This window comes from Mesoplodon densirostris, chromosome 18 (genome assembly GCF_025265405.1).
Source record: "Mesoplodon densirostris isolate mMesDen1 chromosome 18, mMesDen1 primary haplotype, whole genome shotgun sequence".
Lineage (NCBI taxonomy): Eukaryota > Metazoa > Chordata > Mammalia > Artiodactyla > Ziphiidae > Mesoplodon > Mesoplodon densirostris.
This window is the reverse complement of record NC_082678.1, coordinates 59276567-59299511: the sequence shown is the minus strand read 5'-3', so window position 1 is coordinate 59299511 and position 22945 is coordinate 59276567. Positions and strand designations below refer to the sequence as shown.

General features: G+C 37.1%; 1 protein-coding gene across 2 annotated transcripts in view; it reads left to right on the top strand.

Annotated features, from left to right (window-relative positions):
- Positions 1–18985, top strand: part of CLTC (clathrin heavy chain) — a 62031-nt gene extending 43046 nt beyond the window's left edge. The window contains exons 16-33 of one of the 2 annotated variants that reach the window (XM_060082471.1): positions 481–623; positions 2077–2311; positions 4785–4907; positions 5949–6094; positions 6322–6505; positions 6703–6895; positions 7345–7502; positions 7698–7862; positions 7987–8094; positions 8177–8344; positions 8483–8632; positions 8724–8855; positions 8972–9082; positions 10028–10198; positions 10575–10796; positions 12063–12083; positions 15737–15812; positions 17944–18985. In XM_060082471.1, coding sequence (XP_059938454.1) covers positions 481–623; positions 2077–2311; positions 4785–4907; positions 5949–6094; positions 6322–6505; positions 6703–6895; positions 7345–7502; positions 7698–7862; positions 7987–8094; positions 8177–8344; positions 8483–8632; positions 8724–8855; positions 8972–9082; positions 10028–10198; positions 10575–10796; positions 12063–12083; positions 15737–15812; positions 17944–18068 — 2631 coding nt within the window. In that variant the 3' untranslated portion in view covers positions 18069–18985. The remainder of the gene's footprint in view (positions 1–480; positions 624–2076; positions 2312–4784; positions 4908–5948; positions 6095–6321; positions 6506–6702; positions 6896–7344; positions 7503–7697; positions 7863–7986; positions 8095–8176; positions 8345–8482; positions 8633–8723; positions 8856–8971; positions 9083–10027; positions 10199–10574; positions 10797–12062; positions 12084–15736; positions 15813–17943) is intronic. The other variant, XM_060082472.1, reaches the window with a different exon arrangement.
- Positions 18986–22945: the final 3960 nt, after the last annotated feature.

The following is a 22945-nucleotide window of genomic DNA, read 5'->3' as shown; positions in this document are numbered from 1 at the left end:
CATTCCAAGTAGGTAGAACAAAACAGAACTGCTGTAGTTGAAAAAATTGAGTGGCCTACACCCTACTTATTTGATAGCCCCTGCGGTATCCGTATGGAGGCCATAGGCTGCAAAGCATAGTATTAAAACCATCTTAAATAAAGATATTAGAAACTTTACGTTCTAACTCCAGAAACAGAAAGGCAGTTTTGCTATGATGGAGGCCTTTTTACCAGATAATGTTTTCACAGTCATTCTGTGACTTTAGTTTCTTTGAACTTATTTGTCCTTTGGAGCAATGCTGAAGTAATTAATTAACCAAGGCAGACTTCCTGCTAAATTTCTTTGTCTAGTTGTAAATTTAGACTCAGTTTATTACTGAATTTTGAAACTGAGCTTGAAGAGGAAAATGAGTTTTATTTTTTAAAACTCCTTTTGGTTTTGCTTATTAGTAACGTAATGACATTCTTCTTCTTCTTCTTTTTTTTTTTTAAACCATAGGTGAATCCAAGTCGACTTCCTGTGGTTATTGGAGGATTACTTGATGTTGATTGCTCTGAAGATGTCATTAAAAACTTGATTCTTGTTGTAAGAGGTCAATTCTCTACTGATGAGCTTGTTGCTGAGGTTGAAAAAAGAAACAGGTGTAGTACTGTTTTAATCTTCATAACTAAAGATAAATTATTAGTCTCTTTTAGCTTGGTAATGAATAGAAGTATAACCTGTCAGTTGCCTAAAAGCTACTCAGTAACTCAGGGACCTTAATTCCTTGGAGATACCTAATTTAGAAGTGATAAGTTAGCTGTAGCTTGCTCTATTTCTGAAAAAAAAAAAAAAGTTTTCTTAACTATTACAGCTGTCATATAGAATATCTGTTAATCTAGTTGATCACCTTCTTTGCATGTTTATACACAGAGTCAATGTAAACTATTTTAATGTAAACTATGTAAAAAGCCTCCTTTTGGTTAGGTATGATACCACCATATTTAATAACTAATTCTTCTCTGATAAATTCTTCTCAAGCATGACAAAAGAAAAGAGTTCCCTGTGTAACTCTGGGTTAAACTCATTTTTAAGTTGAACCTTGATATGATAATATGAATTACGAATTTCCAGTAAAGGAGAACATAGTGTGAGTGCTTCTAATACTTATACTGTGAAGTCTTTTTTTAGCCGGGACATTTTGTGTTCAGAAAGTGCTGACGTAGTAAATGAGGTTAGTGGGTTGGTATAATAGTAGGAGGTTACTCTAGCTATGAAAAGATGATCAAGAATGGGGTTTAATTTTAACCTGAGGTGGTACAGGTGTTCTGTTAATGGTATTCATAGAATTTATATCTGAATGTTTCAAACATTCAGAAAATGTTTGAGAAATTCTCCCGTTAAGGACAATGGAGATGTAGAATATAATACTGATTTTTTTAAAGTTTGAGACTAAAGTGATTATAGGTTGTAACAATTTTGTTATTTAAACCATGGTAAAAGAGTGTTGGTCATCTGGACCATTGAAATATAAGCTATAACTTAGCAAAACCATGGCCCTTGGTGGAGTGATTGTATGACTGCTAGAGGTATTAAAGCTAGAGCTTCTAAAGCTACCAGATTTTGTTCCCAGTATATATTTAGGGTACTATTTCTTTTGGCTTTAGGTAATGTTGTATGTTACTTGCGTTAAAATTAAAAGGAACTTCAGATAATCAGGCCTATTTTTTCATACCACATCTCTATTCTACTCCTAAACAAAACTTATCCAAAGTCCAGCCATTTTGTCCAGTTTTAAGAACAATCTATGAACCTATAATCTTTTTTTTTCTATATCCTGTCTAGATAATGTAGCAGATAGATCTGGGAGAGTATGAAAGACAGTCTTATATATACCTTCTGTGTAATCTTGGGCAAATCATTTAACCATCTCCAAGTCTTAGTTTCACACTTTGTAGTAGGCGTGTTGAGAATTCAAAATAGTATATGGGAAAGTACATTATAGACCGTAAGGTACTTACATAGTGTGTCAAGAATGTGCTATTTATAATATAATATGTGTATATGTGGGTTTTTTTTGTGTGTTTCTTTTCCTTTTTTTAATTTTTTTACTAGATTGAAACTGCTTCTGCCTTGGCTGGAGGCTAGAATTCATGAGGGCTGTGAAGAGCCTGCTACTCACAATGCTTTAGCCAAAATCTACATAGACAGTAATAACAACCCAGAGCGATTTCTTCGGGAAAATCCTTATTATGACAGTCGTGTTGTTGGAAAGTATTGTGAGAAGAGAGATCCACATCTAGCCTGTGTTGCTTATGAACGTGGCCAGTGTGATCTGGAACTTATTAATGTGAGTACTGCTAGCTGAACGTGTACAGAGAAGACTGCATTTTTTTTTTCCAAAATAAGTTTATTTATTTATTTTTGGCTGTGTTGGGTCTTCGTTGCTGCACGCGGGCTTTCTCTAGTTGTGGCGAGCAGTGCTGCTCTTCGTTGTGGTGCGTGGGCTTCTCGTTGTGGTGGCTTCTCGTTGCGGAACATGGCCTCTAGGCGCAGAGGCTTCAGTAGTTGTGGCTCGCGGGCTCTAGAGCACAGGCTCAGTAGTTGCGGCACACAGGCTTAGTTGCTCCGCAGCATGTGGGATCTTCCCGGATCGAACCCGTGTCTCCTGCATTGGCAGGTAGACTCTTAACAACTGTGCCACCACGGAAGTCCCAAGACTGCATTTTTTAAAAACCTGTTATATAATGTTGGATTAGTGAATTTTGAGGGTTTCAGAGTGGTTTTAGGTAATATGGAGCATCTTCAAAAGATACATTCTTTTTTTAAAAACTTTGCTGATAATTATGAACTTAAACTGGCCAAAGTAGTTGATTAAGCTTATATTCACCCATTAACATTTAACCCCACTAGTTTTATCACTTATGTTCTCATACACTCATATGTACACAAGCACATATATGTATATGTTTATATATGTATGTACGTATAGACACATCTAAATTTTTAACCATGTGAGAATAAATTGCATACCTCATGGCCTTATACATCTTCATTGTGTATTTATTAAGAATAAGGATATTCTCTTTCATAACCACATTGTAGATGGCAACCTCAGTCAGTCTGACACAAGTAGAATACTTTTTACAGTCTGTTTTATTCCAGTTTTGTCAATTGACCCAATAATGTCCTTTAAAAGAAATTTTTTCCCTCCAGTCTAGGATTACATATTGCATGTAGTTGTCGTATCTATCTTGTCTCTTTTAATCTGAAACAATTCTTCACACTTTCTTTGTCTTTTATTGACAGACATAATTGTAAAAATAGTCTTTTTCTCTATTTGTAACTTTTTATTGAGGTAAAATTCACATTACATTAACCATTTGAAAGCGAACAATTCAGTGGCAGTTAGTACATTTACAATGTTGTGTAATCACTACACCTCTCTCTAGTTCCAAGTTTTCATCACCACATGAGGAAATCCAGTACTCATTAAGCAGTTGCTCCACATTCCCTGCCTCCTTCCAGCCCCTGACAACCTCCAAACTGCCTTCCGTCTCTGTGGATTCACCTGTTCTGTATATTTCTTATAAATGAAAAGTCTTTTTAAAAAAAATAGAATGTTCTTCGCTTTGAGTTTCTCTTATTGTTCCTCCTGATTAGATTTAGATTGTACGTTTCCATCCAGAATTTATTACTTAAGTGATGTTTTGTTTTTCTCATGCTATAACATGCAGAAGCACCTAATGTCCTTTTGTCTATCATTTTCGGGGTCACTTTTTATCAAGTTGTCAATTTCTCCTATTGCCTAAATATATTTCCCCTTGCAGATATAGTTCCCCTTGCAGATATTAAGTAGTTCGTGAAGAGACATTTAAGACAATGCGAGTATCCTACTGTGTGTGTGTGTTTGCGTGCGTGTGTGTGTATGTATGGCTCCCCTGCCCCCCAGTTTTGAATCTGTTGATTCTTATTCAACCAGTCTTAATGTGTTGGTTGCAAAATAACCATTTTCCTCCACATTTATCAGTAAGCATATGTTCATGCACTCATGAGTTCTGTGGGTTACCATCCATTGTTTTGATTTTCAAATTACTCCAGTTTTGACTGACAAAAACCCCATCAGCCTGCCTCTCATGGCTTTGTGTCATGGTCCCATTGCTCTTGGAGCACTTCTTTGTTTCCTGGCCCAACAAGTTATACCATGCTCAGTTTATACCCTCCCCAGCCCTGAATCATTCATTTTTCTGGGGAACTTTGATCCCTTTTAGTGGGGAGTACCACTAGAAACCCAGATCTAGGCTCTAGGTATATTTCCTTCTAGGGTCTTTCAGTCGTCAGAGCTAGGAAATAATGCATCTATGTACATACACATTCATATATGAATATATGTATGCATATACACATGGGAAAATAAACACATAAGAATAGCTCGTAAAACACTGAAAAGAAAGCTATGAAGGTATACTAGCCCTGCCAGTTATTAAAGCACATTACAGAGCCTCTATAATGAAAACTTGGCATCCTGGTGCATGAATAGATAGTCCGGTAGAGTAGAATATGAAGTCCAAATATAGATCCCACATCAGGGTGCTTTTTCAAAGCCTCCAAAAATTAATAAGTATGTTTTTTCTGTTGATTGAATTTTAATAAGAAAAATATGGTTGTGACCTATTAAAGATACATGTAAAAGTAATGGATTTTTTTTTTGCTATAAAAAATAAACAGGGTATAATGATAGGAAATAACCTTTTAAAAGTAAAGTCAGTCTATAAAAAGGTTTTATCTTTTACCATGAAATTAATCTTTAATATCTCATTTAGGTTTGCAATGAGAATTCCCTCTTCAAAAGTCTTTCCCGCTATCTGGTACGGCGAAAGGATCCAGAACTGTGGGGTAGTGTGCTGCTGGAAAGCAATCCTTACAGGAGACCCCTCATTGATCAGGTAAAATTGGCAAGTGTGTTTAAGGCTCATCTTTTTAACTATGAATAAAACCTTTTGCCTCATCATATACCAAATGTACTCAAATGGACCATATTTAACCATGAGAGATGGCAGTAAAAAGTAAAAGAAAATAAAAATTGTACTAAAATGTATATATATCATAAATGTTAACAAAAGTGAAATATATCCTCTCCAAGAAAATACATCCCGAAAGAGAGAATTTAATTATATAAGACTTCCTCAATTCATCACAGTTAAAAGGATAACAGTAAATTAAACATTTAATAAAATGAATAAGAACTGCTATTTATTAATACTTGAGAAGTGAGTCAGTTGATTAGAAACATTCAAGACAGTGGTAAATCAGCAAAGGATAAGAATTGGTGAGAAAATACAAATGACCTAGTGGGTACATGTTAAATAAATCTCAATAGAGTAAGCATAGACCTGCAAAGGAGATGCGGGTTTATATCTATATAAAAATTGAAAACATTTTTTAAAACCTTAAAAATTGAAGGTTGTTAATAATGGTTCTTAAATTGTTGGTAGAAGTATAAATATAGAAGAGAATAAATTGAAGAATATTAATTTGTCATTCTTAGGAAGTATTTCTAAGGAAAATTCCCAAGTTAATACAAAGCTTCCTAGAAAAAATGTTCATTGGTGCATCTGGGAACTATGCAAATAGCCAGAAATAGAGGAATTACTGAGTATATAATGCCACATCTGTATGGTTGAATTGTATGTAACCATTAAAGTGATAATGAGGAGTGGTTATTATGGATAATATTTTAATCAGGGAAAAGATAGAAATTATGTAATTAGGGTGATTTTTTTTTTTCAAGAGAACAGAAGTATACGTGTTACAGGTATATGTGGATTTATGTAAAAAGACCTTTGGGTGGTAAATTTAAAGGTATTTTATCTCGTTCCTCCTTCTCTGCCTATTTCATTTTCTACTGAGGCCAGCTTATTCTTATTAGATAATATCGTCAAAACCACCTTGACTCTCAGTACTTATTCCCTGTATATCCTCTGCAGGTTGTACAGACAGCCTTGTCTGAGACTCAGGACCCTGAAGAAGTGTCAGTAACTGTCAAGGCTTTTATGACTGCAGACCTTCCTAATGAACTCATTGAACTGCTGGAGAAAATTGTCCTTGATAACTCTGTATTCAGTGAACACAGGTATCCTGTGAAGAGGGGTCTCGGCTCTTTAGAGTTAGTCTTTAATTATAGCCTGTCAGTTTGGAGAAGGAACAGAGACAAAGATTAGAGAATGTTGTCTAAATTCTCACTTTTCTAATACCCTCTTGTCACCCTACCTCCTGAGGCGAAATACTCTTTAGCTGCAGTGTTTTTTCTTTGACTAATGAGTTTTTCAAACATTGCATTCAAATCTTTCTTTCTTAAAGGAATCTGCAAAACCTCCTCATCCTCACTGCAATCAAGGCTGACCGTACCCGTGTTATGGAATATATTAACCGCCTGGATAATTACGATGCCCCAGATATTGCCAATATCGCCATCAGCAATGAGCTGTTTGAAGAAGCATTTGCCATTTTTCGGAAATTTGACGTCAATACTTCAGCAGTGCAGGTAAATCTACAGATTACCTGAGTTGATTTACTAAATGTAATACCTTCTCTTGATTCAATGTATGTATTGTCCTGTGTGAATGGGCATAATTTATTGCTGTGGCATCAGAAGAGCAATAAAATCCTAACCGTTTAAATGTAATTGCTGTGTGGTAAGATTCATTGTACTGTAACTCTGATTAAAAATTGGTTGCCTAGGTCTTGATCGAACATATTGGAAACTTAGATCGGGCATATGAATTTGCTGAACGCTGCAATGAACCTGCAGTCTGGAGTCAGCTCGCAAAAGCCCAGCTACAGAAAGGAATGGTGAAAGAAGCCATTGATTCTTACATCAAAGCAGATGATCCTTCATCCTACATGGAAGTTGTTCAGGCTGCCAATACTAGTGGTATGACTTCTCACTTTTATGTGTTTGCCACCTCAGAAAATATACCTAAGCTAAGCATTAAGTTATATGTCTGTTCTGTATTAAGTAGGAGTTAGAGACTGCATGGCTGTTTGCCCTCCGTCTTAGTTCAGATAAAGAGAGTCTGTGTTTTGTGAATTTAAAAGCTCCATGGGGAAGTTTAATTTTCTGTTTTGAAGTCTCAAAATTCTCATCTATCTCTAATCCGATAACTTTAAGGAAAAAGGGGATTCCGCTATTCATTTGGTCAGTAATAATACAGAGGCATAATAGAAGTTTCACTATTTTGATGCCTTTCACTGTTTATATTTGTTATTCTCTATACTGTCTCTTTGAAAGGGAAATTAATAGCAATTCTCATTTGCTTCAGTGAAAAGATAAATGTTGGTATGTTCGTGTTTGGATTTACTTATTTGTTTTTCTATACCTAGGAAACTGGGAAGAACTGGTGAAGTACTTGCAGATGGCCCGTAAGAAGGCTCGTGAATCCTATGTGGAGACAGAATTGATATTTGCACTGGCTAAAACAAACCGCCTTGCAGAGTTAGAAGAGTTCATCAATGGGCCAAATAACGCTCATATCCAGCAAGTGGGTTTCCTGTTCCGATTTTTTTTTTAGGAGTGTAAACATAGTTGAGCAACTTCATTAGCTTAGTAGGATCAACAAGTGGCAACTGAAAGTTGCTAAGGAAAAATATTGTTTCTTAGTATTAAATTGAGTTGTAACTTTGGAAAGAAGATGGAATTTAGGCTTACTGAAAATGGTTTTTGTTTTTTTTTTCAGGTTGGTGACCGCTGTTATGATGAAAAAATGTATGATGCTGCTAAGTTGTTGTACAATAATGTTTCCAATTTTGGACGCTTGGCATCTACTCTGGTTCACCTGGGTGAATATCAGGCAGCTGTTGATGGAGCTAGGAAAGCTAACAGTACTCGAACATGGAAAGAGGTAATCTAAACAGTTTGAGTGAAGAATTAAGATGCTATTTAGGAATGTTCTTTAAACTGATTAATTGAATTAACCAGCCATGTTTACACTTGAGTTCACATAATTGCAATTTTTTAAATTGTAGGTCTGCTTTGCCTGTGTAGATGGGAAAGAGTTCCGTCTCGCTCAGATGTGTGGGCTTCATATTGTAGTACATGCAGATGAATTGGAGGAACTTATCAACTACTATCAGGTAATGAACTGAGTCTTTTGTATTAACTGAGATCTTTCGCCACAGGTATTCTTGTCTTTAATTGCATTTTTCTCTTACTTAGGATCGTGGATATTTTGAAGAGCTGATAACCATGTTGGAAGCGGCACTGGGACTTGAGCGAGCTCATATGGGGATGTTCACCGAATTAGCTATTCTGTATTCTAAGTTTAAGCCACAGAAAATGAGGGAGCACCTGGAGCTGTTCTGGTCCAGAGTGAATATTCCTAAGGTAACCAACCTTTAATTTTAAGGCAACTTTGTAGCTAAAACGAATACTTTAATTTAATTAAAAGAAAGGGTTTTTTTTGCTATTAATTAGAATTAGAGACCCCTGTCTATCTAAAGCAGTTAAATCTTTCTTATGCAGGTGCTAAGAGCTGCAGAACAAGCTCATCTTTGGGCAGAATTGGTGTTTTTGTATGACAAGTACGAAGAATATGATAATGCCATAATCACCATGATGAATCATCCGACGGATGCGTGGAAGGAAGGACAGTTCAAAGACATCATCACCAAGGTGTGTGCCTTCTGCAGAAGAGCAAGTCTTCAGAGAGAGAAAGCTCACTAGGAAGTGACTCTACCTCACGTATGGATTTTTGCTGTTTCAGGTTGCCAATGTGGAACTGTACTACAGAGCAATACAGTTCTACTTAGAATTCAAGCCCCTGTTGTTAAACGATTTGCTGATGGTGCTATCTCCACGGCTGGATCATACTCGTGCAGTCAATTATTTCAGCAAGGTAATACTTTTTAAAACCTCAAAACTTCATAGCAAGGAGGTAAGATGTTCTTGGATAACTTTTGTCCATGGAACTTTAACAGTGTACGACCTTTGTAACAAACTCTTATTTTAAAGGTTAAACAGCTACCACTGGTGAAACCGTATTTGCGTTCAGTCCAGAACCACAACAACAAATCTGTGAATGAATCACTGAACAACCTCTTTATTACAGAAGAAGATTATCAGGTAAAGCTTTTTGGTTCTTTCATGTATTCTCAAAACTCGGGTTATCATTGAGTTGTAAAGTTGGTATGTTCTGCAGTAAAAAAAAAAAAAAGCCCATCATCCCTTAGGACTGTAAATAGCAGGTACTTGAGTGCCGCGGATCTAAATTTAGTGAACTTTTCAGGATGGGTAAATCTGGTGTCTCCTAATTAAATGCCAAGTTTGCAGAATTCTGCTTAGATCTTGTCCAAGTTAATGCTTTAGAAAAATACCTAAACATCTAGACTGTAGATTGAGTTGAAAAAGTTTTTGAGCTCTTAAACTAGTCCATAAAACTTACACAGTATTAACTCTTTTAGTCACTCTTTTTCTTGCCCAAGAGCGTATTAGTACCTGTCTTTTAGTAAACTTTCCCTTGTGAAGGATTTTGCAAAAACAAAATTAAAGTTAAGGTTAAGCTAGTTGCCTTTGTCTTTCTCTTACTGTCAACATGGGTTTTTTTCAGTCTCAGATCCCATGCTGATCTCTATGACTGAATATCATGCTGAGTTGTATCAGGAGTTTACCTAGAGCATAAAACCTTACCCTCCAAATTACAAATCCTTCCAATTTCATAACGATTCAAGTTAGTCCTTGATACTGAAAACTTTGGAAAAAAAAATTGTACCTTTAGAAATTTTATAGTGCCTTGAAGGACTTTATTGTTAAACAGTTAGATTGAGGAATGTTGATACTTGTTCATATTACAACTTTGTGGTTTGATTCTTGAATCTAGGCTGTCGTATTCCAATAATGGCTCATTGATCAAGTCATATTATACATACATATCACGTAAGGTATTGATCATATTACATACAGTCAGTCATATACAGTAATGGCTCATTGATCAAGGATGGTGGGACATCAAAGTTAAGCTAAAATGAAATACTGGTTTGGCATTTGAATGGCTTTGTTTTATCTTTGAAGGCTCTGCGAACGTCGATAGATGCTTATGACAACTTTGACAATATCTCGCTTGCTCAGCGTTTGGAAAAACATGAACTCATTGAGTTCAGAAGAATTGCTGCTTATCTCTTCAAAGGCAACAATCGCTGGAAACAGAGTGTGGAGCTGTGCAAGAAAGATAGCCTGTACAAGGTGAATAAAGTTGGTGGGGGGGGGCTCTTAAGCCAAATACCAGATGATCTGTGTTAACCCTGGAATGGTATATTATAAGTGGTTATGGTCTATAAAAGTATTAGTTTTTGCAAGTATGAGAACTGCCTTTAAGCTCCTGCTTGAGGAGATGAGAATTAAGTCGATTTCTTGATTCTGGAGGCTGTCTTATGTTTATGTCAGACGTCTCTCTGTTTAAAAAAAAAAAAAAATGCTTTACCCTGTCTTTTCCTTTTCTTTCAGGAAATCCTTAATTTAAATGATATAACTGGGAGGCTTTTTCCCCATTCTATTACTTAGTTTACCAGTTCAGTGTATTTGAATTTAATGTTTGACCTTCATTCTTTCCTTTAAATAGGATGCAATGCAGTATGCCTCTGAATCTAAAGATACTGAGTTGGCTGAAGAACTCCTACAGTGGTTTTTGCAGGAAGAAAAAAGAGAGTGCTTTGGAGCTTGTCTCTTTACTTGTTATGATCTTTTAAGGCCAGATGTTGTCCTGGAAACTGCATGGAGGCACAATATCATGGATTTTGCCATGCCCTATTTCATCCAGGTCATGAAGGAATACCTGACAAAGGTAATGGCACCTCTGAGAACTAATTATCTTGAGGATATGTAAAATTCCATGTACAGACTTTGTTTTCAAATGTTTTTTTCTCTAGTAGAAGTAATTCAGTTGATCATAAAATATTCCTATCCTCCAGTAATTTTTAACATCTGACAAATGACATTGAATGGAAAGGGAACTCAAACATAACGTCAGAGTGTTTACCCTCAGAATACCTCAGAATGTATTTCTGAGGGGCGAATAGTATTATGTCCATGTTGTATGGGTTTTTTTTTTTTTTTTAATGTTTGATAGAAACCTTTTTGTCAAAATAATGTCTTCCTCAAATCAATTCTTGTAACTCAGATGACCATAACTTAGTAGTGTAGATTCCCTTCTGTTTGGTTGGTTCTTGACTTTAATATGTATGTCTGTTTCCCCTAGGGAAGCTACACCTATATTCTTAATACCCTGTTACTAATCTTCTCAATATTTTGATAGTTTAACCCCTTATTTAAAAATATTGTAGGAGGTTAACAATTAATGACACATTTCGTAAAAGTGCATTAAACAAGCTGGGGGTATAATCATTTTATAAACTTCACTTATTCATCTTAATGTTCATTTTTGATGTTAAGATGTTTTTTACTTACCCCTGTCCTCAACAGTTACTAGCTTTCATACTATAGAACATATTTAAATGACCCTAAAGAATCCATTTTGTCAAAGCAAAACATGATTATTAAAATCAGAGTTTCATATCTGATCTCTTCAGCATGCCTGAGTTAAAGTGGGGGGAAAAGCACTACTAACAACCCCCAGTATGACTGAATATTTCCTTGGGCTACCATCTAATTAGATATCATGTGTTAGTTATAATTTTTTAAGAATTAACATTTTCTGTGTATAAACTGCTTAAAGTCCAGTGTAAGAGGAAAAACATTCGCCTTGTGTCTTAGCCATAGATGAGAATAGCTTCTTTTCTTATGCGTAATGCCAACTTGTGAGACCTGGCTCTAAGCTGCTGTTAACCGAAGTGCTGTAAATTTTACTAGTGATTAAGCTGCTTTCTTTCACACTGACTCTAGCATAAACTCTTCTGCGATAAGCTCTGAAGTTAAAAACAAAAAAAAATTCTAAGTTTTGCTTCCAGTATGCCCTTTATTTTCACTTTCCTCATACCTTTTTTAGTGGTTAGATGTTTCTCCCCTAAACCTTTGTTGCTGATTCTACCTTTTTATGCTCAATATGGAATTTGATTTTTTTCTAAGCTGCACCTTCTGAATTCCTTTGCAGGTTGATGCAATAAAGGAAAAGGTGAAAGTTGATTCTTTTCCATCTTTAAGTCTGGAGGACTAAGTCTAAGGAATTTGCATGATTTTTTTTCCTTCCTTTTCTACACTGCTGCTGCTGCTTTTTCCCCCCGATAAATTTTCACTAAAGCCTCTGCAAGTCCCTTGAAACATAACTATAATAGAGCTCTAGGACATTAGTAGATGTTTGCTACTAATCGGCTAATAGGCTTTAGGAAGGGCAGGAGGCTAATCAGTAGTTGGTTCACAGTCTCTCTTAAATATATTATTAAAAACTGAGCATGTTGAGTTTCCATATTAATTCCAAAGTTTCAGGAAATTTCTCTTCCCTGTCAGGGTATCTGGACCATAATAGGATTTTCTCAATACTCTAAGTAAAATTAAACAGCCTCTGGTTTTATTTTGTAAGCGTGCCTGACAGTTGCTGAATTTATATATGTATATACATGCCCTAAAAGGCTTTTTGGGGTTTTTTTGGTATTGAAGGACTGTGATCCAGTTTCTGATCTCTTGATTCTTACTAATTTTTTGCTGAAAGTAGATACGAGAGATACTAGCTGCTTCCGAAGAGACTTTCCTCATGTTTCTCCAGGTGTCCAGTTCTTATGGTGCTAGTCCATTTTCAAGAGGAATCAAAACTTTTAAAACCATCAGAGTAGCTTGCTGTAATTGTTGCTAAGCAACATGGATTATTTCTGTATATAATGAAACAATATTAACTTATACTTTCTGTAATAAGGTACATCTCTGAAGCTACAAATTTGCTCTTATCCGTCCGTTGGCTTGTCCAAGGTCAAATTTAGGTACCTTTTGGTCACTGCTCCCTTCATTGGCTTGTCTCCATCCCAGTATAAATGAAACAAACTTAACAAACTTACGTCTGGTATCAAATTGTGGTGAGAAAAGGGTGGGAAGGTAAAGGACAGTTGAAACAATTTAAAAGAATTTGGAGGGGGGACAGTGCCTTGGAATTATGTTGAACCAAACTGAAGTCACCATTGGAACTTAGGGCAAACCTGAGTAAAATGCATTGTGTGTGAGGCCCTTCAGCAGCTAGTAAGCAAGGCAGTTAGAAAGCGTGTGTGTGAAAAATAGGTAATTGAACTGCAGTGTTATGCATTGTTGTAAATCAAGCATGTACAACAGTCATTGCAATTACATCATACTACTTTTGAAACTCTTAAAGCATTGCTGTGGGCTGTGTGTGTTTCTTGAGAGCCTGTATAGCAACAGTCATCTTCAGATCTCACTTCTTGCTTCAGTACTTTTGCCTTTTTTTCATGCACACATACACCAAAGTAACTGACTGCATGTTAACTTTTCCTCTGCAGCATATTGCAGTCTTTGTGGAAAAGCCTTTTACATTATAGTGAATTTTCAGTAGTACAGATGGAACTGAACTCAGTGACATGCTTACCTGTAATTTTTCTTTTTTAATCCAAGGATCAGAAACTTTTGTTACAGCTCTTAACAAAAGCTTGTGTTCATAAAAGCCTTCTCTGCTTTTCTTTTTTGAGCAGTCTAAATGGGGTCAGTGGAAACAATAATTGGATGTTGCTGTGCCAGAGGCTGTCCCATTACATAGAAAAATCAAAAATTTTTTTGCTTAGCTCGATACCCCTCCTTCAAAGTTGTTACTTTTTGTTTCGTCCCTATGCCCAACCTGCCTGTGTCTGTGCCTGGGCATTGTGACATTGCTAGCTCTTCTAAGTCTTTAATGTACTTCTGTAACAGGACTTCAGTCTTCAACATCTGACTCAGACATTAACTTTTAAACACGTGTTCACTTTAGATTCCTTTCCTTGAAAGTCTAGAGATGTATTATGCAGTGGTGGTTTTTCGTTGTGGTTTGATTTTTCTTCTTAGAAGTTATTAACATACACTCATCCATATTTTTTTTGTATAACCTCTTTAGCTATACTTATAGTTTTGTATAATTATTTAGGTTAACAAAACCCCATCTGACCGCCCTTGATGGCACAAACTGTGCTTTAAATTATAAAGCTGCAGTAATTTTTGTTTTAAGTTTGGGTGCCAAACAGTGGGTGTTTCTCATGGTACTTATACTGCATAGTAGTCTTTAATTTGATATTGGGGTAATTTGTAACACACGAGCACTTAGGTTATAAAATAGAAAAATGGTATACAAAAGCAAACTAACCCATCTTCCTAGGGTAGAAAAACCACATTTTATCTGAAGGTGTCTAGAGTCTACCTCAGCTTACTTTTGTCACATTTTGCTCCGTGACAAATTAGGATGGATTAGACCCACATTTATGGTATTTCATAGAAACAGTTAAAATATGTATAAAATACTGTCCTAACCTTAATGGCTTATGTGAGGATTGAAACACTATTTTAAATAATTTCAAATAGAGACTAGGTGCTGCCTTAACCTTTTTGGGACCCAGTCTATAATAGCCTTTTCACTGAAGTCTGCATGTCTTTTTTTGTGAGTGATTTTTCACTATTGGCTTTTTTGAAGAACATGCAGTGAACATTCGTAAAAAAGTTCTTTCCTACACTCTGCCTCCCCATCTCAGCGCACTTAGGACTTTGAAAGCCACTCTAGATAACATTGAGATTTGAAGTTTAGTTTTACTTCAAGTATAATGATAGACCAACTATACGACTTTTAAATACAGCCTAAGAGACAAATACAGTACAGTTTAAAAGGTAAATGGAAGTGGTACGGCGGAGCTTCCCTAATCCCCAGTGTCCTAATGTCATTCTCCCAGTCCTTCACAGAATTCCAGATTCAAATCCTGTTAATCCTAGAAGGAACTCTGTAGATTATCTCATTCAGCTGACTCACTATACAGACAAGGAAATTTGAGGGTCAGTACAATGGTTTGCCAAGGTCACACAACGAGTTAGTGGAAGGATCTATGTATTCCAGCTCTTTCTTCCACTAATATATTTGGACTCCCCTACAGTATTATTTCTGTCTGATACTATCCAGTTTTACTTAGAGTGGCTAGCATATAGTAGCCATTTGCTTCTTTGGCTTAATTAAAAGCAAAAAATGTCTCCCTCAAAGAAGTTGGGGGAAAATCAGGCATTCCTAGTTCCTTCTTAGAAAATAGAGCATCAACACATGCAGCCTGTCTTTATATAAAAAGATTGAATATGGAGCCACTTGAATCTTAAACTTCAGTCTGCACGTAATCAATATTGACAGAAGCTGTGCACAGTTGGCAAAAGATAGCTCATTCTGCACAAGTGCTTATCCAGTCACTAGACTCATTTCACTTTTTTGAATACCATTTCCTTTGGGGAGGGAAGTCTTGCCAGGTCATGAGTTCATTATTATTATCTTTGATAGGGTTTAAAACTCATTTGAGAAAGTGGTTCCTTCTCGTTATCTCCCTCCCTCAGGCTGGCTGCATCCTAGCATGCCCAGTTTTAGCCTGGCGTGAGCTTTTATGGCATTTATAAATCCCTCCTTCCTGAGGGTTTATAATGACAGTGCTAAAAATCACCTTGACTGAAGTATGAACATTGCCATTGAATTTGAGGGGGCCTGAGAATGTTCTTTCTACTCTAGTCTGTTTTATTTTGACAAAATTTAACATACTAAGGCTTTTCCACTTTCTGCCATAAACTAGGTTTATAATACTTTTGAGGTGCTAATTACCATTACCTGTTTTTCTCCAGGTGGATAAATTAGATGCTTCAGAATCACTGAGAAAAGAAGAAGAACAAGCTACAGAGACTCAACCTATTGTTTATGGTAATCTCTTTCTCTCTTTAACCTCACAGAAATATAGTAGACAAACAGTTCATTCTGTGGGGATTCTATCTCAAAATAGAAATGTAGTAAGCTCTAAAGTGCAAAAGGCTCACTGAGTTAAGGAATAAGTCTATTATTTTTTTCTGAAAACAGTCTTAAAGCGGACATTGACATTATTCACTAAAATGATTTTTTTTTTCTGTTGCTTTACTCATTAAGATAATCTTAAATGCAAAGGTAATTTCAAAAAACAGTCAGTTGAGATCATAACCTAATTTACCTAATGCCTGGTCACTGATTGCTTATTCATGAATTACTGAGAAAGACGTGTTGGTGAGCTCAATTTTCAGAAGTACAAAAGGTGAGAGAACATGCCAAGGTCATCTTAAGTGTGCTTTACAGAAATAGTACATCTCTTTAAATTCTGACTAGGACAGAGAACTGGATAGCGTTTCCATTTGAGAACTTTCCAGAGAGGTAGGATCTTCAGACTCTCAGTGAATATTTAAGGCAATTTAATTTCTTCTTACATGTGCCTTTCTGAAATACTTCCTCTTTCCATTTCACTCATGGTGAACAGATTGATTTGAGAGCGAATTTGAAGGGTATAGTTTACAGCACTCTAACCAGGTGGTGTTGGGGGGAGGGTATAAAATTATGGCTGATGTATCTCAACCTGCTAAAGGAAATGATAGTATACAAATCTCTTATGCCATTATCTCCTTTTTACTATAGATAAGGACTTTGGGAATTTAGAGGACAGGGTAGTTTTGATAAAGTTGGAGAACATAAAGTAGATTCTTAGAGATGGGAGCAAGATGTTTGACATATTTGATGTAGGAAACAAAGTAGAAACAGAAACAGGGTGGATGTAGTAATTGGGGGGCATCTACTGAATCTGGCGTATCTCCAGGGTATTTAAATGCACAGTCCTTGTAGGCCGTTGAAAATGGGGTTGAGCCAAGGACAGCCGTGACGGTGCCAGCTTCTCGCCGTCCCACCTGCCCGGCTGGCTAAGGAGAGGCGGGATGTTGGAACTGCTTTGGCACTTCTTTCAAGCCTCTCCTTCCCTCCCCCTCAATCGCCTTGAAGCCTCTGCTGTTTGTCAGAGATTTGCAGACTCATGGGGTTTTTCTTTGTTGTTCTTGTTTTCTCATCATTCCATTGTGATACTAAGAAACTAAGCAGCTTAATGAAAAAATAAAATGCTTATGTTGTTAAAAAATGCGGTTGAAATTTCAAGGTAGATGCCAGTATCAAGGTTAGAAGTGTTTTTTTAATAAACTGCTAGTACCTGAAGAGTTCACTCACTGAAGACGGTTTTGGTTGTTATTCACGAAAAGGAGAGACATGAGGTCACTTGTGGGAGAAATCTCGCCCTAGGTTTACTACATAGTGGGAGATTAGGAGTAGTACCTCTTTTGCAGGGGGTGGGGAGAAGTGTTAGGTGTATTCTCCCTCTAAGTAAGCCAGGTTCTCAACAGGTCGTTTCCTGTATGTGTCAGTAACTATTCAAACTTCATAAGAGTGTTAACTTAGTATTTGAAAGAGGTTGTTATCCTCTAATGTATTTCACACCTAATGCATATTTGAATATGTCTTGTCTTTGACTTCTTTTTTTTTTTTTTAGTACTGGATACTTTGCTAGAAATGCATCTGGTTTTGTTACCATTTAGACGTGTCCAAATCAGGAATTTAAATCTAACTTTAAAAGTTCAGTTGTGTTAAAAATATATCTGTTAAAAAATTGTTTTCCTGTGCTAATTATATTGTCACCAAATAAAATGTGCAAACACCATATGGTGATAGGCTTATTGCTAGATGTCTTGCCTAAGCATGTCGAGCATGCATGTGCTTATTGCTTTAAATGATGTATGAAGTAACATAATCACTGTTACAGTTCTGGCCCTCGGCCCTGCACGGTTTTTGTTGGCTGTTTAGGCAGGACCCTTCTCAGGGTGACTGTCATGGTGAAATTGAGACAGTCAGAAGTGCCCCCACAAAATTCATTCAAAGTAGAATGAATTATGTTGCTAGAGTAGGGAGACTGGGGTGTGATCATCCTACGATGCTAACAGTTTCTCCCACCTCCTTGCCCCCCACCCCTGCTCCTTTCTGTTTTCTTCTGTAGGTCAGCCCCAGTTGATGCTGACAGCAGGACCCAGTGTTGCAGTCCCTCCCCAGGCACCTTTTGGTTATGGTTATACTGCACCACCCTATGGGCAGCCACAGCCTGGCTTTGGGTACAGCATGTGAGACGGAAAGCTGATCCTGTAGTCGCCTATTTTCATACCGAAACATCGTCTCTACCCGCTTCTCAGTTTATAACGGGGGAAAACAGGCACATGTTCTTGTAACCTTTATTTCATGAAGGACTACTTTTTGTTTCTAACTGTAAACTTGGATCACCTATGTTAAAAGCTTATTTCACATTCCGCATCATTTTAGAATTTATTTTCAAAGGGGAATAGTTTCAGTGTTTTATTCACTTGGGCTTTTTTTCTTCCCTCTCATTCTTTGAAGAAGTGCTTAATATTCAATCTGTTGTGAAGAACCTGATTTGCACTCTGTAGTGTTTAAAGAAAAAAAAAAACTCTAATATTGAATCTCTTAAATTTAGTGTATGTAAACAGCTTACAGTATGTATTGTCTAAATGCATTTAAATCTCTTTTATTCAAAGAAAAGCTAAAGCAGACATATTGGTATGTGACCATGCAAGACTGTCAATGCCAACAAAGACAACACTAATCAGCATATCCTACACTGGATTGCAGTGCTCTCCAAATTGTTTGAAAAATGCATCACAGACAACTTGCCTGACTTTTAAATGAGCGTAAAAGGCCCTCTAACCTATGCAGGTTTCCTCATTACACATATAGAAAATGCTAGTGTGTTTTTGCTCACTTCATATGTAACAGGTGCCCTTATGTTGTGCTGTATCCTGTGCTTTTTTTGTGGGACCATTCCATTCAGGAACAAAGAGCACCATGATTCCAATCTGTGTGTATTTACTAACCCTTCCCTGAGGTTTGTGTATGTTGGATATTGTGGTGTTTTAGATCACTGAGTGTACAGAAGAAAGAATTCAAACAAAATATTGCTGTTCTTCAGTTTTGTTTGTGGAATTTGAAATTACTCAAATTTAAAATAAATTACTGGACTGTGGAAATAACATGTAGAATGGCAGTTTTACTTAAATATCTCTCAAACTTAAACCAAAAGAATCGTTTCATATTGGATACTGAGCCAGTATAGGAAGGCATGAGAGCAGAAGTGGAATGAGGATTGGGACGTGTGAAAACACTGCATTACACTGCGTGCATTCCAGTAGTTAATAAGGTACATGCAGCTGTCTAAAGAACCAGTCAGTGCTGAAGTGGGCTACACTTCTACTAACTCCATCATTTTAACCAAGGGAGACACTTTAGGTGTTTACCTAATCATTTCATTTATGAAGAGGTCATGGATGTTAAATTATATTAACTTGAAGTAAGACTATACAAGCATGTAGTTAACATGCTGTTCTTCAGCATGAATTGTAAAGGCCCCCAAATTGTGGGTATTTTAAGTTGATTTCTTTTAAACCAGTGTTTGAATTCAAGTTTTTTTGCTTATGGCTGAGAATGTTACTCTAAGTTCATTTCACGGTTAATTCTCAATAGTTAGAGAGCCCCCTACCTAGCTTTGTATTGCTCCATAACTCTTAAGTCAAGCCATTGACCATAAACTCCACAGAATGGTTTTTTAAAACTTAGAACTCCTGCTTTTCCCCACCTTCACCTCCCCCCCCAACCCCCCAATATTCCTATAGGAAATTATAGTATTAGTTGGAAAAATCCCTTTTCCTTCCTTGGCTTGTCATAGGGAAAACACCTTGCTGCTCAGGTCCTGGGCGTCCTGTTGTTTCTCCTGGATCTCGGCCCCCTTCCTCATCTTTGTCAAAATCGAGAGATTTTTCTCTTTTCCCTTCCCATTTAATAGAAACAAGTTAAAATACTTTAGTAAAGGTTTTCTTACAGCATACTTAAAGAGTTTCTTTGTTTTTTTGTTTTGAAGCCTTGTTTTAATCTGGTGCTATGTCTGTGATACTGAGTTGCCCCTTAAAACCATCCATAATGGGCTACAGTAGAAAGAGAAACTGATGCAGCATAAAACTTAGGTCCAAATTGAGAGCAAGCTGAACTTTTGAGCTTGTTCCTTCACCTGTATGTTAACACTATGAGTAATTTTCAGGATTATTTGTAGGAGTATGTTTAAATTACAAAACACCTAGCTCAATACTGGGCAGTAGTAAGTGCTGTACAATAAGAGACAATGAATTGGTAATAAACTGTAATTTAAGGGATCTTCCCTGACTTTCCTCTGAATAGGATGATGGTCGATGGTCTGGGAGAAGGAACTAGAAACAGAAAGCCAAGAGTACTAAGAGTTCGTTACCACTCTCTAAAGGTAACTAAAACAGGAGGGAAGAAGGGGAAAGAGATTCACAGGAAGCTTTTCAGGAGGTAAGCGTGCTTTCAGTTATCTGCCTCCCTAGGAAGAACACTGCTTCCTCTTCCTCCCTAGTATCCAAATACAGACATTATACCAAAAAAACACCTGATAATTGTTGACAATCATGTCAACAGACATTAGTACAATAGCAAGAGACTGATGATCTCCAAGTAGGAGATCATCTACTTTGTGAATTTTCCATAAATTGATTTAGTCATGCGGATATTCTCACTGTCGTGCAGGGGTCCCCAACCCCTGGGGACCTGTTAGGAATGGGGCCTCACAGCAGGAGGTGAGCAGTGGGCGAGAGAGTGAAGCATCACCTGTATTTACAGCCACGCCCCATTGCTCGCGTGACCGCCTGAACTCCACCTCCTGTCAGATCAGAAGCAGCATTAGATTCTCATAGGAGCGTGAACCCTACTGTGAACTGCACATGCAAGGGATCTAGGTTGCGTGTTCCTTGTGAGAATCTAATGCCTGATGATCTGAGGTGGAGCTGAGACAGTGACGCACTATAGCGCTGGGGAGCGGCTGCAAGTACAGATTATCCTTAGCAGAGAGGTCTGACTGCAGACTCTCATCAAACCCTATCAGTGAGTGGCAAGTGAAAACAAGCTCAGGGCTCCCGGTGATTCTGCATTAGGGTGAGTTATATAATTATTTCACTATATATTACAGTATAATAATAAAGTGCACAATAAATGTAATGTGCGGGAATCATCCCCAAACCACCCCCTGCCCCCACCCCAGTCCGTTTAAAAATTGTCTTCCGTGAAACCAGTCCCTCGTGCCAAAAAATTTGGGGACCGTTGCTGTAGCGGTTCTCAAACTTCTTAGGATCCTTTTTATACTCAAATTACTGAAGATCCCAAAGAGCGCTCGTGTATGTGGGGTTTTATCTATTCATACTGACTGTACTTTAGAGTTAAAACAATTTTTTTAAACTATTAACCATTTAAATAGGACAAACTCATTGAACGTTAATATAAGCAATGATGAATGAACCGTATTTCCCCAACCAAGAGTCAGGCAAGAAGAGTGGCACTGTACTATTTGTAAAGAGTCTCTTTAACGTTTGTTGTCACAGAAGACTGCTGGACTCTCATATCTCCTTCTGCATTCAATCTGTTATGTTGTGAAGTATATGAAGAAAATCTGGCCTCATACAGGTATTTAATAAGGAAGGGAAGGAGTATTTTAATAGCCTTTCCAGATACTTGTGGTTAGTTGAAATGTGGACTCTGAAATCATGAAGATGAACTTTTTGTAGTTATATCTGCCAAACATCCAGGTCTGGTTAACTAGATTTTGTCAGTTCTTGCAAGTAAAAATGTTTGATGACAAAAGCAGCTAGTTCACCTCAGGACTCAGCCACAAGTGTTTTTCCTCAAGATGACAATCACACTTCAGTGTGCACCAGAAGTGTTTGATGTTACATAAAATATAAAGACAAACAGTCAAGGATCAAATTTAATAATTTCTTTACTGCTTCGTCAAGGACATTAAGTGAATTTTTTTTTTTTTAACTAAGGGTAGGGCAGTGAAAACTACAATGACTACTTGTACAGGTAGGTGCCCCTGCCTTGATTTGTGAAAGGTGCCAGCAGTATTACCCACCATTGCTTTTTTATCATCACTGCAAATGTCAAAACAGTGGAAAAGGAACAGAATGTCTTAGTATTAGGAACATTGTTTAGACCCCCTGCCAGTGTCTTAGAGACCCCAAGGGCTCTGCAGAGTATACTCTGTGAACCGTAAGATTATGAACCCTATAAAATAAATATGAAAGGACAGGTGAGCTAGAAAACAAACACGATGTTTCCATAACTACCAGAATTTGTGTACTATTCATCCTAGGAGATATGCCATGATTTATTAAAATTACATCAGCCACGGCAGACCATCCTGTTGGGAATGCACTTTTGAGCCTAGAACCATCAGTCTGAGGCAAGCCTCAGAAATGACCAGAGCCAGAATCGTACATAGAGGATTGGGTTCCTTCAACTCAGTTACGTGCTGTTGCATCACGTTCCAACCCAGTATGAACATTCTATTTAGAAACAGTTGCTATTGTGGCATCCTTCATAGTTGCAATTTCTTCTGTGCTGTCAGATGCCAGTGTAAACTACGAAACTGACAAAATAGAACCTTTAAGACTGGCTGCAGTAGTCTTCAGTGTTCTACCCAGACTCCACTGACCTTAGAGCTTGCAGTTGTGCTATATTACTGCTTATGTTGAAGTTAACTGCTAACTGATATTAATTGCTGAAGTTAACCATGGAGAGCTGCAGTCACTTAACGTGTGCCTGTTACCAAAATTCTCCCTGACATCATCATAGTTCTTAGAGATATACTGAAATTAGAAATCCTGTCAGGATCCCTTTTTGCAAAAAAGCGATCAGGAAGCTATGTGGCTCCTGGGAGCTGGAACCTTCATATTCTGGGCAGCTGGTATAACATAGTAATTATTGGAATTATGTCATGCTAAGTGTATAACGATCAAAAGGGAAATAAGGTGCCCTTAAATAATTGTCCAGTTCCTTAAGTTCTAGGTAAAGAAATAGTGGGATGTTGGGCTAAGCTACATTCACTTTACAATTACCATAAATTCTTACGTGGGCCCATTATCACCTTC